The 17,584-nt window shown below is 43.5% G+C and overlaps 1 protein-coding gene across 2 annotated transcripts in view; it reads right to left on the bottom strand.

Annotated features, from left to right (window-relative positions):
* Positions 1-17,584, bottom strand: part of crybb3 (crystallin, beta B3) — a 29,214-nt gene that overhangs the window by 6,111 nt on the left and 5,519 nt on the right. For both annotated transcript variants that reach the window (XM_048555684.2, XM_048555683.2), the window contains exons 3-5: positions 16,980-17,098; positions 14,065-14,197; positions 417-559 (exon numbers count right to left, since the gene is read on the bottom strand). In XM_048555684.2, the coding sequence (XP_048411641.1) occupies positions 417-559; positions 14,065-14,197; positions 16,980-17,098 (395 nt within the window). The remainder of the gene's footprint in view (positions 1-416; positions 560-14,064; positions 14,198-16,979; positions 17,099-17,584) is intronic.

Here is a 17,584-nt window from a genome sequence, read left to right as displayed (position 1 = left end):
TAGAAAGTCACATCTCTTTGGTAAGAATAAAAATCATTACCACTCTAAAACATTTTTTTTTATGGTACAGCTTTGCCAGAAATCCTGGTAACAGGTAACAGGTAACACCACTCCTGGATCTTTTACCAAATTCTCACTATGTTTTGTTGCTGCTTTTGTATTTGGTCCAGGATATAATTTGTTCTCAAGTGTTAATACTGCAGCTCCTCAACCCTCATTTTTATATGTTTACTGCTCTTAGTTCTACAGTATGGGTACTGCAGACTAGATAGGGGCAGTAAATAGGAAGAAACATGGGTTACACATTAGTCTTTCCAAATATGTTGCAAGAGATCTTCAAAACAAAAATGTATTGACACTACCTGACAACTTGCGGGAAATTTCAATGATTTAACCAGTGTAAGGAGTTGTCTTACGTTCCATTGATGACTTTGATGCTGCCTACTCTATTCTGGAATCCATAAGCCCAAAGACTGGGAACATCATCTTCTACAATCTCCATCTTCCTTCCATTATATTCAGCTAACTCAAACAGATGGATCTTGTGCTCTTCACCGTCCTTAAAGAAAGCAAAACAATGAATAGCATGTGATATTGATCACAAAATTCAGATATCAGAAGGCAATATGTGGGTTGTGACCCAGAGAATCTAGAAGTTGTCTCAAAGTGTATTAGAGTCATGACAAGGAGTTCAAGTTTAAATTCCAATCTTAATTGTCATATATGTGAATTATCTGAATGTTCACTGGATCATTAACTGAAATGTGTCAAAATGCTTCACAAATAGAAATAAATGGGAGGAGCAAGCTGAGCTAAAGGACGAGAGATTAGGAAAGATAACCAAAACAAAAACCTGTGAAGATACAGAAATTTAGGGAGGGAAGTGTCTGAAGAACCTGTCACAAACTGAGGATGGGGCAAAATGAGAAGGATGCGCAAGAGGCCAGGACAAGGAGAATTAAAAGGATGACAGAATAAATATAAGGCTGGGTGTGGTTAACGAAATAAACTCATGAAAGGCCAGGAAAGGATGGGATTCAGGAAATTTAACTTTGTGCATGTGGCAGGCAAACTACATCAATGAGGACAAGTAATCAACATTATTTTCTGCTGTATCCTGTTTTGTCTGTTAATTTTTCTCATTTTTCTTCTCAGTCTTTTTGCTCCTTCCTTTCATAATAATAATTTCTGTGTCCCTTAGAGTTGTCTTTGTGATGGTTATATGTGGATTTATCTTGTACTTCTCTTCATTAAAATCTCTGTATTTCCTTGGAATGATGTCCTTAGATGCATCCCATTTTCCTTTATAAAAGCTCAGCATACTTATTTTGCTCTGCATGCACATTGTATTTGAAGACTTCCCCATGTTTATTTGTCAAACTGTTGAATATTTTTCTGCCCAGTTACCTTAGGCCAGGCCTCTTCTTATTTTGCTTGTGTCTTATACAGTCAGTGTGTGGCTCTCTGTGTGTGTATCTACTTTCATTGTCTTGCACTATTTTTTCCATTGAATGTTTAGACCTCCCTAATTTACATTTTTTCACCTCTATTTCTGTTCCATTTATGGAAGGTCATCTTCAGTGCTTTTTTTGCATATGTGTTTCATTTTAACTGTAATTTTCCTCTACCATATGTGTAACTCTTGTTGCTTGTTCTCAGTGCGTTTTCCTCTCCTCTGTTATTTCTCAGTTTACTTGTTTTCATTTTTCTCGACTTTTGCTCTGAGTCTTCCTGTGGATTTTTAATTTGATATTTCTTTGTGTTTGCCTCTGTTTCTTCTTCTCCATTCTATCCTGATGTGTGCATGTTTTGTTTTGAAAATATATCCTTTCCGCCTACTTCCCATGATCTCTTTCTCTCATACATAGGGTAAGACGCAAAATACATGTGTGTGCTTGTACATGAGTCTCTCCCTTGCCACATGTCTCTCTCATATTGAGAGCAATACACAATCTCACTGCATTAGGACTGGCACATTATGAGATCTTGCCTGGGCCCTGAGCTCATTTGGAAAGTATAACTCATACAATCCCTGAGGATTAGCCAACCAAGATGTCCCGAGTTAGGGCATGTAATTCCTGCTGTAACTGCAGGTGAGAACTAGTGACCTGATGTTCAAGCACACCTGCCTTCTTTCTGTCTGCCTGAACACCTCCACCAAACCCACAATGACTATGGTAGATCAGTACATTGCCTGTTTTGAATTGGGGTTGGAAGCAACATAGTATGTAGGGAAGAAACAGAAACTGCTGGAAAAGTTCAGCAGGTCTGGCAACACTTGTGAAGAGAAATCAGAGTTAATGTTTCGGGTCCAGTGACCCTTCCTCAGAACTGGACACCCAGGGTGGAAGTTTGCCCAAAAAATTCTACATTGCCAAATTTCAGAAGCAGACTGCAGAATTGTATTCAACAAAACAATAATGTAGAAGATTGAACAAACGAATACTTGGCTGGGAAAAATGATGCAGCAAGGAGGGCTCTGAATTTCTGGGGCAGTTAGGGTCTGTGCAAAATGGACAGGTTACATCTTTACAGGACTGGAAGCTAATATCCTTGTGGAGAGATGTGTTGGTGCCATTGTGGAAGGTTGAAATTATTTTGACATGGTGATGAGGATCCAAGAGAGGTTTCAGGTAGGAGAAAACCAAAGTTGATTTTTGTAAGAAAGTAGAAAGCAGCAGAATCAAATCCTAGAATTGGTCTGGATCAAATTTTAAAAATACAGCGTTAAAAAGGCAGAAGTCAAGGCACTTTCTGAATACACAGAGCATTCACAATGATAGGTGAATGGATGGCACAGTAGAAGTACATGGGTATGACTGAACTACCACTTTAGAGACATGGCTGCAGGGTGACAAACACTTAGACCTGAATGTTAAACAATTTTCAACATTTAGGAAGGATCAACAAAAAGGAAAAGGAAGTAGGATAATACTGATAATAAGCAATAGGATGAGCACATTAGTGAGAAAGGATCTCTGATTGGAAGGACAGGATGTAGACTCAGTAACAAAAACAAAGTTGCTCAGAAAGCTCAGCAGGTCTGGCAGCATCTGTGAAGGAAAAAACAGAGTTAACGTTTCGGGTCTGATGACCCTTCTCACTGGACCCAAGACATTAGCTCTGTTTTTTCCTTCACAGATGTTGCCAGACCTCATGAGCTTTTCCAGCAACTTTGTTTTTGCTTCTGATTTGCAGCGTCTACTGTTCTTTCTGCTTTTATGTAGAATCAGTAAGTAAAGTAAATCTAAATAAGAGCAATTAGGAGGAACCAGGTGGAAGTTGGCTGGTGGGGTTGGGAAAAATATATTGAAAGGTTTGAGGGTGGGGGAGAGGGGATGGTGCAATAGTCCAGTAGCTGGACTATTAATCCAAGTTTGAATCTCACCTTGGCAACTCAACAAAATTCTGGAATGAAATCTGGTGATGACCATGAAATCATTGTCAATTATCATGTAAATCCACCTGGTCCTTTCAGAAAAGAAAACTGCTGTCTTTAATTAGACTGGCCTATTTGAGACTCCAGACCCACAGCAAAGTAGTTGACTCTTATCTGGCATCAATTGCTCAAAAGTCACAAAGAAAGGAATGAAACTGAACAGATCACATGATAATGTTTAAGGCACTGGAAACTACAACCACCTTAGCCCTGTTGACCCTGCAAAGTCATCTCTACTAACATCTGGGTCAAATCTAGGAGAGCTATCCCACAGACCAGTCAAATACCTTGACATAGTTATACATATGGAATGACACCTGACACACAGTGTCCAAGACACCATTATCACCACCATGGCTATGTCCTGTCCCACCAACAGAAGCCCAGCTGAGGTCGTCGCCCTGTTTGTAATTGTCAGGAGGGAGATGGCCTGGGACTCCTCAACATTGTCTCTGGACCTTATGAAGTCTCATTGCATCAGGTCAAACATGGAAAAGGAAACCTCACCACCCAAGATATTTTTCCATCCCCACCCTTGTCTGCTTTCCGGAGAGACAACTCTCTCCGTGACTCCCTTGTTCGCTCCACACTGCCCTCCAACCCCATCACACCTGGCACCTTCCCCTGCAACCGCAGGAAATGCTACACTTGTCCCCACACCTCCTCCCTCACCCCTATCCCAGGCTCCAAGATGACTTTCCATATTAAGCAGAGGTTCACCTGCACATCTGCCAATGTGGTATACTGCATCCATTGTACCCGGTGTGGCTTCCTCTACATTGGGGAAACCAAGCGGAGGCTTGGGGACTGCTTTGCAGAACACCTCCGCTCGGTTCGCAATAAGCAACTGCACCTCCCAGTCGCAACCATTTCCACTCCCCCTCCCATTCTTTAGATGACATGTCCATCATGGGCCTCTTGCAGTGCCACAATGATGCCACGCGAAGGTTGCAGGAACAGCAACTCATATTCTGCTTGGGAACCCTGCAGCCCAATGGCATCAATGTGGACTTCACCAGCTTCAAAATCTCCCCTTCTCCCACCGCATCCCAAAACCAGCCCAGTTCGTCCCCTCCCCACACTGCACCACACAACCATCCCAGCTCTTCCCCTCCACCCACTGCATCCCAAAACCAGTCCAACTTGCCTCTGCCTCCCTAACCTGTTCTTCCTCTCACCCATCCCTTCCTCCCACCCCAAGCTGCACCTCCATCTCCTACCTACTAACCTCATCCCACCTCCTTGACCTGTCCGTCTTCCCTGGACTGACCTATCCCCTCCCTACCTCCCCACCTATACTCTCCTCTCCACCTATCTTCTTTTCTCTCCATCTTTGGTCCGCCTCTCCCTATTTATTCCAGAACCCTCACCCCATCCCCCTCTCTGATGAAGGGTCTAGGCCCGAAACGTCAGCTTTTGTGCTCCTGAGATGCTGCTGGGCCTACTGTGTTCATCCAGCCTCACATTTTATTATAAAGGAAACCTCATGCTGATTACTATTTACCATCCCTCTCAGCTGATGAATCAATGTTCTTGCCTGTTAAATGCCATTTGGAGAAAGCACTGAGAGTTCTAAGGGAGTAGAATATACTTTGGATCACAGCATAGATGTTCATCACTAAGAGTGGTTCCACAGCACCATTACTGATGGAACTGATTAAATCCTAAAGGACATTGCTGTTAGACTGCGTCTGCAGCAAGTAGTGAGGGAAACAACAAGGGGGAGAATCAGACTTGACGTCTTCTGCTTATCACAGATGCACAATTCCATGACAGTATCTGTTACTGTAACCAATGCACAGTCTTTATGGAGAAAATATCCTGCCTTCACATTGAGAACACCCTCCATCATGTTGTGTGGCATTGTCATCATGCTAAACAGGATAGATTTCAGAGCTACCAAGAAATCTGAGTGTCCATAAGGCATTGTCAGCGATCAGCAGCAGCAGAATCTTACTCCAACACAACCTGCACACTCCACTCTACCATTACCATTAAGACAAGGGATCAACACCAGTTCAATGGAGAGTGCAGGAGGGCATGCCAGGAGCAGCACCAGGCATACCTGAAGATGAGGTGCCAATCTCATGAAGTTATAACACAGATCTATTTGCATGACAAACAGCATAAGCAGCACGTGATGGACAGGGTTAAAACCTTCTACAACCAACAATCAGAACTAAGCTCTTCAGTCCTGCCACATCTAGTTGTTAATGGTGATGAAGCATTAAATAACTCATAACAGAATTGATACACAATGATGGGGGAATGTAGCACTTCAGTCCAAAAGATAAGGCAGAAACATTTGCAAATCTTCTGCAGTAAAGAATTTCCGACTCTCTGAAAGAAGAAATTCCTTCTTATCATCTATTTTAAATGTTCGACCACTTATTCTGAGATTATACCCTGTGGTCCTACACTCTCTCACAAGGGGAAACAACCTTTTTGCATCAACCCTGCCTAGTCTTCTAAGAATCTTATATCTTTCAATAAGTCTGCCTCTCACTCTTCTACATTCCAATGAGAACAGACCCCATGCAACTTCTCCTCATTCAACTGTCCCTCCATATCTGGTATCAGTCAAAGTGAACCTTCTCTGGACTGTCTCCAATGTCCATACAAATATATCTTTCCTTAGATATGGAGCCTCAAACTGTTCACAGTATTCCAGCTGTCGTCTCACTGGTGCCTTGTGTACTTTTAACAAAACCTCATTACTTTATACTCCATTCTCTTTGAAATGAAGGACAACATTCCATTTATCGGCTGAACCTGGATGCTAGCTTTTGATGACAAACTTCAGCAAATTTGATTCACTCCACATGATGTCAAGAAATGGTTGGAGGTATTGGATACTGTTAAGGTTGTGAACCCTGACAACATTCCAGCAATAGTAGTAAAGACTTATGCTCCAGAGCTTGCTGCACCCATGCCAAGCTGTTCATGGGCATGTCCAATACTGCCATATAAACAACAATGTGGAAAATTGCTCAGGTACATCCTGTACATAAAAAGGAGGAACAATCCAATCTGACCAATTATCGTCCTGTCAATTAACTCTCAATCATCAGTGAAATGTTGGAAGGTGTTATCAACAGAGCTAACAAGCAGAACTTTATGACACTCAGTTTGGTTTCTTCCAGGGCCAATCACCTCCTGATCTAATTACAGCCTTGGCTTAAACAAGGACAAAAGAGCTGAGTTCAAGGCAGCAATTGACTGAATGTGGCATTAGGGTGTCAGAAAACTGGAGACAATAGGAGTTAGGGGACAGCTCTCCATCGATTAGAGTTATCTAAGTGACTTGTAACATTTGTTAGTTACTCAGAATAATGTCTGAGATACAACCATCTTCAGCTGCTTCATCAGTGACGTTCCTGCCATTGTAAGGTTAGATGTAGGGATGTTCGCTCATGATTGTACCATGTCAGTCATATGTATGACTCCTCAGATACAGAAGCAGTCAATTCCAAAATGCAGATAGACTTGGATATAGCCTAGGTTTGGGTTGATGATAAATGTTACTTGGTACTTAAATGCCAGAGAATGACCATGTCCAACAAGGAAGAATCTAATGATCACTCTTTCACATTCAATGGGCATTACCATCACGGAATCCCCCATTATAGAAACTTCAAAGATATGAACAGGAGGAAGCCATTTGGCCCTTCTTTGCAATCATGGCTGATCATCTAGCTCAATTGTCCATTCACCCCAAGGGCTATATCTTGTCGTCTCTTGAATACATTCCATGTTTTGGCATCAACTACTTCCTGTGGTAATGAATTCCACAGGCTCACTACTCAGGGTGAAGAAATGTCTCCTCATCTCCATCCTAAATCATCTACCCCAAATCCTCATACTGTGACCCTTGGTTCTGGACACCCACCATTGGGAACATCATCCTTGCACCTACCCTGCCCAGTCCTGTTAGAATTTTATAAGTATCTACAAGATCCCCCCTCATATGTCTACACTGTGGCAAAAACAATCCCAACCTAGTCAATCTCTCCTCATATATCAGACTGGTAAACCTTTGCTGCACTCCCTCGAGAGCAAGAGAATCCTTCCGTGGAAAAGGAGACAAAAACTGCACACAGTATGCCAGGTGTGGCCTCACCAAGGCCCTACATAACTGCAACAACACATCCCTGCTCCTGTACTCCACATCTCCTGCAATGAAGGCCAATGTACTCTTTGCCTTCTTTACTACCTGCAGCGCCTGCATGCTTACCTTCAGTGATTGGTGCACGAAGACACCCAGGTCCCACTGCACAATCCCCTCTCCCAATTTACAGCCATTCAGGTGTTAATGTGCCTTCTTGTTTTTGCTTCTGAAGTGAATAATCAACATTGTAGGGGTTACCATTAACCAGAAACAGAACTGGACTATTGGTGGTTATAACAGCAGGTCAGAGGCCAGCAATTTTATGTGGAGTAACTTACCTCCCGACTCCCCAGAGCTTGTCTGCCATCTCCAAGGAGTGTGATGGGATACTCACCATTTGCCTGGATGAGTCTAGCTCCAACAACACTCAAGAAATTTAACACTATCCAGGATAAAGCAGCCTGCTTTACTGGCACCATATCGCTCCCTAAACTAAGGATGCTCAGTTTCAGCAATGTCTATCAGCTGGGAAGCAAAGGAGGTGGTAGCATAATGGTGATCATGATGGCTTTGTAATGCTGCAGATTTGATAGCAGCTTGTGTGTAGTGAGTTCAATTTCAACCTTCATTGCTGTCCATTTAACACAGCTGTGAAGTGCTAGAATGCACATTATAAAAAGATATGATTGCACTGGAGAAGGTGCAGGGGAGATTTACCAGTATGGTGCCTGGGCTGGAGAGTTTCAGTTATGAAGTCAGATTGGATAAACAGGAATTATTTTCCTGACAGAAAGAAGACTGAGGGGTGGACATGGTTATTTGTATAAAATTATTCCTAAGGAAGGTTCAGTAGATGTGGAGTTTTTGGATTTATAGAATAATTTTGACAAAGTCCCACACAAGAGGTTACTACACAAAATTCAAGTACATGGGACTGCGGTAATATACTTGAGTTGATTGAGGATCAGTTAAGAGGTAAGAACAGAATTGGAATAAATGGATCTGTTCTCAGTTTGGCAGGCTAGCAGCAGTGGGGTACCATGTGGAACGATTGTTCACATTCTTTAATCAATGATTTTGATGTGGGGAATTGATTATCATATTTCAAAGTTTTGTGTCATCAGCAAACTTGGAGGAGTTTCCGAAGAAACCTTAAGGGGATTTTGACAGATTGAGTCAGTGGGCAAGAATATGGCAAATGGGATATAATGTGGATAATTGTGAAGTTATCCACTTTGCTAGGAGGGAAAAAGGTGCAAAGCATTTCTTAAATGGTGAGGAATTGGAAAGCGTTGACGTTCAAAGGTGTTCCTGTTAATAAATCACTGAAAGGGGCAATGTAGGTGCAGGATGGTATTGCAAATGGCAGCATAGTAGGACACTCCTGTCTGAGACCCTCTGCTCCACATGTTCTTTTTCTTTATTTCTTTTTTTCTTCTTCTCTCACCTTAGCACCAGAGCAAGTCCCTGGAACAGTGAGCCCCGGAGCAGCGTGTGGGCTGCGAGCCCCAGAGCAGCACGTATAGGCTGCGAGCCCCGGAGCAGCACGTATAGGCTGCGAGCCCCGGAGCAGCACGTATAGGCTGCGAGCCCCGGAGCAGCACGTATAGGCTGCGAGCCCCGGAGCAGCACGTATAGGCTGCGAGCCCCGGAGCAGCATGTGGGCTGCGAGCCCCGGAGCAGCACGTATGGGCTGTGAGCCCCGGAGCAGCGTGTGGGCTGCGAGCCCCAGAGCAGCACGTGTGGAGGCAGCGACCAGTGTGGGGGAGGCAGTACTAGCCCTTACCTTGGAGCAGCTGAATGCCAGGACGGAGTGAACTTGAGACTTAGAACAGAGCGGGGACAGCTGTTGGACTGAGGTGTGGTGCGGGTGGTCTGAGCATTTGTGGAGGTCATGTGCTGAGTTGCTACACTGTAATGTCTATTTGAAATTTTGTACCTTACTGCAATCCTTTAATGATGTTCTATTTATAACTTACTTTTTGACTCTGTAAGTAATGCAACTATTTTTATTCCTCTGCTGTATCCAATAACCGTACTTAGGTACTTGTACCTCCGTAGTTGCCATAAGAAGGCAGACATCGTAAAAGCTTTTCATTGTACTCCTACAATGGAGTACATGTGACGATTAAAGAATATTGTGTTCAGAAATAATTCAGAAAGCAAACAGTATGTTAGCTTTATCACTAGAGCATTTGAGTACAGGTACAAAGAAGTCTTGTTTCAATTGTATAGGCTATTGGTGAGAGTACCCTGTGGAACTGTACACAGTTCTGGCTACTTTGCCTAAGAAAATGTGTGCTTGTTACAGAGGGAATGTTGCAGAAGTTCACCAGACTGATTGCTAGGATGGTGGGAATGTTTCAGTAGTGAGATTGTGGAGGCTGGGCCTGCCATCTCTGAAGTTTAGGAAAAATGAGAGGTTGTCACATTGGGATTTATGACATTCTTACAGGGAATGACAGGGTAGACAGGGCTAGGATGCTTCCCTGGTTGATGGAGTACAAAACCAACAGAAATAATCTCAGAATAAGAAGCAGGTCATTTAGGACTGAGATGTGGAGGAATTCCTTCATTCAGAGGGTGTTAAATATTTAGAATTCTCTACCTCAAACACTGGTGGATGTTCAGTCATTAAGTTCAGACAGACTTAGATTTTTAGTCACTAATGACATCAAGGAATATAGAATGAATGTGGGACTGTGGCACTGAGGTAGATGATCAGACATGTTTTAGAATGGTGAAGCAGGCTTGAGGGGTTGAATGGCCGACTCCTCTTCTTAGATATGGGCATCATGACTGTCGTAATGAGATTATTACTTATTACCCAGAACATTTCCCAGGGGTTCAATATTAGTCCAATGATATAACACCAGTTCCCCATGTTATCACAATAAACTAAACAGCTCAATCTGTAAGAATATAAACATTACAGAAAATCAGTCATTTTAAGCTGCTGAACAGTGCATAAAGATGGTGAATCATGAAGAAATGAAATGACAATTCATTATTTGACCTGTTAATCTATGTTCAGATAATGTTGGACCTAAAGTAGAGCCTGCAAACTATTACTCAAAAAGCACCAATTCAGGAGAATCTGCCTGCCCTACACATAAGCATATCAATGTGCAAGGGGTGCCTCCTTGAGTAGGGTATCATGGAATTGGTCTTTCTTTCCATCATATGTGGTTCTCACTCCCTCTTGTACATGTGCCATTTTTCTTTTTTGATGTGTAATGTGTATGTATAATTATTTATGAATGTATGCATGCTTCTCTCCTTTATTATGTCTGTCTCTGATGGTATTTGATTTGTCATTGTTTCTGTCTGTCTCATTGTTTGTTCTTTCTCTCTAACCATTTCAATCATTGTTCTTTTTCTCCTACACTGTGTATCCCTCTCACCTTTTTTATCTCTACCTGTTTTCTCAGTTCTCATCTACACTGTTTGTGTTCTCTGTCCATCCCTCTTTCTCTACATGAACATGTCTGTCAGGCAGACTTGACATGACGGTGCCGCCTCATGCTCCCTCAAGGAGCTCGAACAGTTCATCCACTTCACTAACACCTTCCACCCCAACCTTAAGTTCACCTGGGCCATCGCTGATATCTCTCTCTCTTTCCTCTCTGTTTCCATCTCTGGCAACCACCTGGAAATTGATATCCATTTCAAGCCCACCAACTCCCACAGCTACCTTGAATACACCTCCTCCTACCCACCTTCCTGCAAAAATGTCATCCCCTATTCCCAATTCCTGGGCCTCTGCCGCATCTGCTCTCAGGATGAGGCATTCCACTCCTAAACATCTCAAGTGTCCTCGTTTTTCAAGGGCCACAATACCCCCCACCTCAGTGGTCAAGAACACCCTCAACCGTGTCTCCCAGATTTCCCACAACTCATCCCTCACACCCCAACCCCGCTATAACAACCAAAACAGAATCCCCCTCAACCTCACATACCACCCCACCAACCTCCGGATCCAATGTATCATCCTAAGAAACTTCCGCCATCTCCAATCCAACCCCACCACCCAAGACATTTTTCCCTCCCCACCCTTATCTGCTTTCCAGAGGGACCACTCTCTCCTTGAGTCCCTTGTCCACTCTACACTCTCCTCCAGCCCCACCACCCCTGGCACTTTTCCCTGCAACCCGCAGGAGGTGCTACACTTGCCCCCACACCTCCCCCCTCACCCCCATCCCAGGCCCTAAGAGGACCTTCCACATCAAGCAGATGTTCACCTGCAAATCCGCCAATGTGGTATACTGTATCCGTTGTTCCTGTTGTGGCCTCCTCTACATTGGAGAAACCAAGTGGAGGCTTGGGGACCGCTTTGTCAAACACCTACGCTCAGTTCGCACTAAACAATTGCACTTCCCAGTCGTGAGCCATTTTAACTCCCCCCCCCGCCTCGCCCCGGCCATTCCTCAGACGACATGTCCATCATGGGTCTTCTGCAGTGACAAATTGATGCCACCTGGAGGTTGCAGGAACAGCAACTCATATTCCGCTTGGGAACCCTGCAGCCCAATGGTATCAATGTGGATTTCACAAGCTTCAAAATCTCCCCTCCCCCTACCACATCCCAAAACCAGCCGGCTCATCCTCGCCTCCCTAACCTGTCCTTCCTCCCACCTCAAGCCGCACACCCATCTCTTACCTACCAGCCTCATCCCACCCCCTTGACCTGTCCGTCCTCCTTGGGCTGACCTGTTCCCTCCCTAACTCCCCACCTACACTCACCTTTACTGGCTCCACCCCCACCTCTTTGACCTGTCTGTCTCCCCTCCACCTATCTTCCCCTCTACCCGCCTCCCCCTCTCTCCTTATTTATTTATTTCAGAACCCCCTTCCCCTCCCCCATTTATGAAGAAAGGTCTCGGCCTGAAACGTCAGCTTTCCTGCACCTCTGATGCTGCTTTGCCCGCTGTGTTCATCCAGCTCTACACCTTGTTATCTCCGTCCTTCACACTGTCTGCTTCTCCTTCATTGGCCTGAATCCTATTTCAGGGAGGGCGTGTGGTTGCAGCAGTTGAGGGTTGGTGGTGTGGTTGTGCAGTTTGAGTTCAGGAGAGGATGACATCTTTAAATGTTATTCTATTGGCTTTCGCTGTCAAATAGAATGACACATTACATGCCTGTTTGGTAGTGAGGGACGTAGTATGAGATCACAGCTTGATAAATCTGCCTGTGTGTGTGTCGGAGTGGGATCGGGATGATGGGAGTGGTGCTACAGAGAAGATTCCCAGGCAGTGGAATAGGAAGGTTGCTGTTGACAGGTGAGAGATGGTTGCACAGCACAGATGATGGAGCAGCGGTCATGGGGTAAGAGGTTGTGCAGGGTAGGCTACTGGATCTAAAACAAACACTTCCTTCTACTCTTGGTCCACATGCAGTGCTGCAAAGGTAAAGGTACTTACCTCATGGATTAAATCCTCAAATCAGCTTTCGCCTACCAGGTTTCTTATGGATGGGAAAACTGGTGACAAGTTAAACAGTTAAAATTAGGGCACAGAACCTTGTTATATTTAAGAGACCAGTCTGGCTCCTGTGAGGACCATGGTTGTCGAGCCTTCAATCTAAACCTGTTTCAGCCTGAAATAGGCAAATACCAATTGGGTTGGTTTTCTTTTTCAGTATTTTTTTAAACCTCTGCTCAACATAATCCAGCTGTATTTGGGAGTTAAAATTCATCCTGCAGTGCCTGCACTACAGGTGGTTTCTGTATGTTGAGTAGAATAGGGTGTCATGTCACTCACTGCTGTCCCTCATCTCCACTGTGATTGTATAAGCTCAGGGCAGGTGGGAGAGGAATCAGAAGGGCTGCCAGCTCATGGGCCAACTGAGTTGGTTAAGAGGGCAAATAAAGCCCACTTAAAGGCCTCGACTTGTTGTCACTCCAATTTGACAGCAGCAGTGGTGGGGGTGGGGTAATGTTTAACATGACAGGTTTGAACCTGTGGGTTGGTGTGTAGCTAAAAGCAGTAGAGGCTTTCTCTCTGGACTCCTGATGTCACTTGTCCCAAGACAGTAGTCCCTTCCCTCTCTATCCTTTCCCCACCCTGTCTAACATACATCCCCACCCTTCTCCCCAGGGTCTGGATTAGCAAGGGTCAGTGCCAATCCATCGCTAATTGCCTCCACGATGTCCATGGGACAGCACTGTCAGTGGCCTTTGGTCCTGATGCTGCTAGCCTCCGATTAGCTGATAGCTCTAGGGGGATGGGCTTACCTGTGGTGGGGATTGGAAGTCTTGCCTCATGCTAATTAATGGCTGATGAAATGGGGAAGAATCGACAGGCTGACCCCTGATAACTCCAGCCCCGGAAATGGCTGTTACGATAAATCGAGCTCAATGTCTCTCTCTCACACTGCTCTCACCCACTGTGGTCTCTATCATGCTGACCATCTCTCACTGTTTGCTGTCTGGGTCTGCCACTTCTTTGAAAGACTGCACATCCTATTTCTCCATATTTCTTTTTGTGGGGAGAGAAACATGGATCAAATTGGTACTTACGATGCAGATGGGTCTGATTGACAGCAGTCTCTCACTGCTGTGGCTGTTGGACCACGTATCCCAGCGTGGGTATTCGCCCTTCTCTAAAACAAACTGTTCGCCAGTGAACTTCTGTTGTTCAAACCCCACCCATCTGAGGAAAGAAAAACACCAACTGTTAAACACTTCAGGGATGCAGCTGAGAACTGAACAAATCTTAACCTTCTGGGACTGAGATATGGTAGAAAAATCTTTCAGATACACTGGTCTGAATGCTGGTTCAGCAGTTATCAGCAGAAGTGATGCAACACATTTATCAAACTATTCCTGACTGTTTTAATTCAATAAACTGGGGCAATTACTAACTTAAGAACTTTGCTGCTGTCTTTAATGTGCTGGCTTTAGTTGGAAAACTCATTCACAAGTGCTTTCACAACTTCACTATTCGCTTAACCAAGTTGTGGAAAGGAAGGTATCAGAGCCAATTTATAACTGGTGTCCAGAATCGGTGCACCATAAAACAGGAATTAATAGGCTAGCAGTCAGGGTCAGGAATTATAGTTAGTGTTGGGGTTCAACATAGGGTTGAAAGTGTGCTCCCAGTTCATTGTTTCCAGAAGTTCTTCACACCATGCCTGTCTCTGCACCCCATATAGCTGACCTTGCATCGTAACTGCAAGATCAGCACAGCTGCCATTCCTGGCCCTTACTACATGACCTGCCGGAAACAACCTGGAGATAAGTGCATTTAAAACTCTGTAAGACTGTCAGTCAAGTCAGCAGCTCTTCCATGACTTGGTGAAGAATGGCTGCATACAAGAATTAGCTTGCGTAGGGCAACATCAGGAACAGCGCAATGAGGAATAGTTCTTGGATAAAAGTACCAGGACACTCGAGTTGGACACTGAGCACTTCGCAGTCTTATGGGTAGGTTTCTTCGGGGGCTTAATAATCCAGTACACAGTTTATGCGAAGATGTCTTATGCTCAAATTATTGTAGTTTTAAGTTTGTATGCATTTCGTGCATCACAAACTACAGCTTTGGTTTTAGGGGCACCAGTGCAGGGGCACCAGTGCATGCTACGTAAGTGCATCAGGCTGAGGAGAGATCTTACAGAGGTTTATAAAATCACGAGGGGCATGGATAAGGTGAATACTCAAGGTTGTTTTCCAGGGTAAGGGAGATCATAGGTTTAAGGTGAGAGGGCAAACATTTAAAACAGATCTGCGGGATAACATTTTCACACAGAGAGTGGTGCATGTATGAAATGAGCTGCCAGAAGAAGTGGTGGAGTCATCTGGATAAGTATGTGAATAGGAAGGGTTTAGAGGGATATGGGCCAAATGCTGGCAAATGGGACTGGGTCAAATTGGGATACCTGGTCAGCATGGAGGGGTTAGGCCAAAAGGTCTGTTTCCGTGCTGTACATTTCTATGACTCGATGATTAAAATGCGTTATCAGTTCTTATGTCTCAGGACTACAAATGCAATTACCAGTTACAACACTTTAAGAAAGACTAATTTTTCAAATTTAATCATCTTTGGCACATTTAATTGCACTTTTATCTTTGAATCACAAGATCCTGGATTCAAGTAGCAATTCAGAATATTAGCACAGAAATCAAGGCCAGATTGAACTTGTCTTACCTAGGGAACTTCCCACATTGTTTGATATATGGTAGCATTGGCCAGTTCTGGACATATGACTTCAATAATATAATGTGGCTTTTGTCAAAGCTTGTAGCCTTGGCAGTGTTTAGCTATTTCCTGATATCATTTGGAGTGAATGAGATCACCACCTGTAATGCTGAGAACTTCATTATAAGACTAAGATGGATCATTTACTTGGGCACTTCAGGTTGAATCTGGTTGCAAATTCTTCAGATATCTGCTTTGCATTGATTTGTGGAGTCTCCTCCTCCTGTTCTTATTTCATTATCGGCCACCATTCATGGCTGGATATGGTGGAGATTGAAGAGTTGAAGTTTGCTTGACTTAAATATGGGCTCACTTAGTTATGTCTATGGTATGCTGCTTCCAGTGTTCGGCATCAGGCTGTCTTGTTGTAGCTTTGCCAGGTTTTCTTGATGTTGTTCCTGGTATTTACCTGTGCACATCACTGAATCAAGGTTGATGGTAATGGTAGAATGGGGGAAATGCAAGGCCTTAAGATTACAGATTGTAGTTGAATTCAATTTTGTTGCTGCTGATGGCTCACAACATTTCATGGATGCCCAGTTTTGAATTGCTGGGTCTATTTTGAATCTCTGTCATTGAGCAAAGTGATAGTGACACACAACATGATGGTGTGTATGCTCAGTACAAAGACAGCTTTGTCTTGCAGCAGCTAGATTTTGGGGACAAGGTTGAGGAGGTTTTTCCCTTTTATTATTTCCATCAGCACCTGGTGCAGGCCTTTTCCAGCAAACACATTCCTTCAGGGCTCGGTCAGTAGTGGAACTACCAGGCCTCTCTTGAAATACATTCTGTATTTTATGACATTAACACCTGGGTAAATGTAAGTCTTCTTCCTCAGAAGATGCCAATAGTGGGAATATTTCTATTTATATAATCATAACTACCAGATAGGTCTCTCAAGAAGTAGTTATTCTTGCTTTTAGCCCTCAAAAAACATGCTGACTGTCATCTATGAGATTTTTTCCATTTGCGCAGACACAGTTTATCATATAATTGTAAATGGGCATAACCCAGATTAGATAGAAGTGCAGCGAAAAACAAGACTATTAATAGTTGAGAATCATTCACTGCAATAACAGCCCAGATTAAAATGTTTTTAAACTCTATGTGACTCCTCTTTATTTTTAATCACAATTGATCTATCCTGAGCCAATATGCTTGGTGAAGTAGGTTTTTTAATTTCAACAACTATCATAAGAATACCTCTGAACTTTTCCATGTAAATGCATGAACTTACGGACCACTCTCCACACGGATTGATCCCACCTTTTCAAAACCTTTTTCAGCCAGGTTCATACATTCTCCAGTAAACTCAGATTTGCGACCCTGGAAGTTCTCAAGCTCATAAACAATAAGCTTAAAAATCAAAATAAAATAGGTTAATGATAAATAGTCATATGGTTTTATTGAATTTGAGTATCACTGAACCAAGTTACACACTGTCAAAGGTTTTCATCTTGCACTTATCAGGGCTTTTGCAAGAATACCATTATAAAGGGAAACAACATTTTTACACTCCATGAGGAAAACATGCTGATTGCTCACAAGTGCACTGTAATTGGAAGAGATTTTGCCATATAAAATGCACCAACTACATGATGACTGACAGTTAACTGCCCAGTTTTGTTTACATTTAAACCAGGCAGGTTGTTTCTGGTCAAGACGTTGCCCTGAGGAATGAACCAGAGAATGACCACTGCTTAATTTGGTAATCTAGTAAAATGAAACAGGCATTATGTCTATACATGTGCTTTCTTTCTGCAAAGAACAGAGCCCTATGTATTAAAAATGCAGCTCTCAGGAAATGCACACAGTGGGACAGTGACTAACCATCTTAAACTG

The sequence above is a fragment of the Stegostoma tigrinum genome, chromosome 26, assembly GCF_030684315.1.
Source record: "Stegostoma tigrinum isolate sSteTig4 chromosome 26, sSteTig4.hap1, whole genome shotgun sequence".
NCBI lineage: Eukaryota > Metazoa > Chordata > Chondrichthyes > Orectolobiformes > Stegostomatidae > Stegostoma > Stegostoma tigrinum.
The sequence above is the reverse complement of the archived record's forward strand: the minus strand, read 5'-3'. Positions and strand labels throughout refer to the sequence as shown.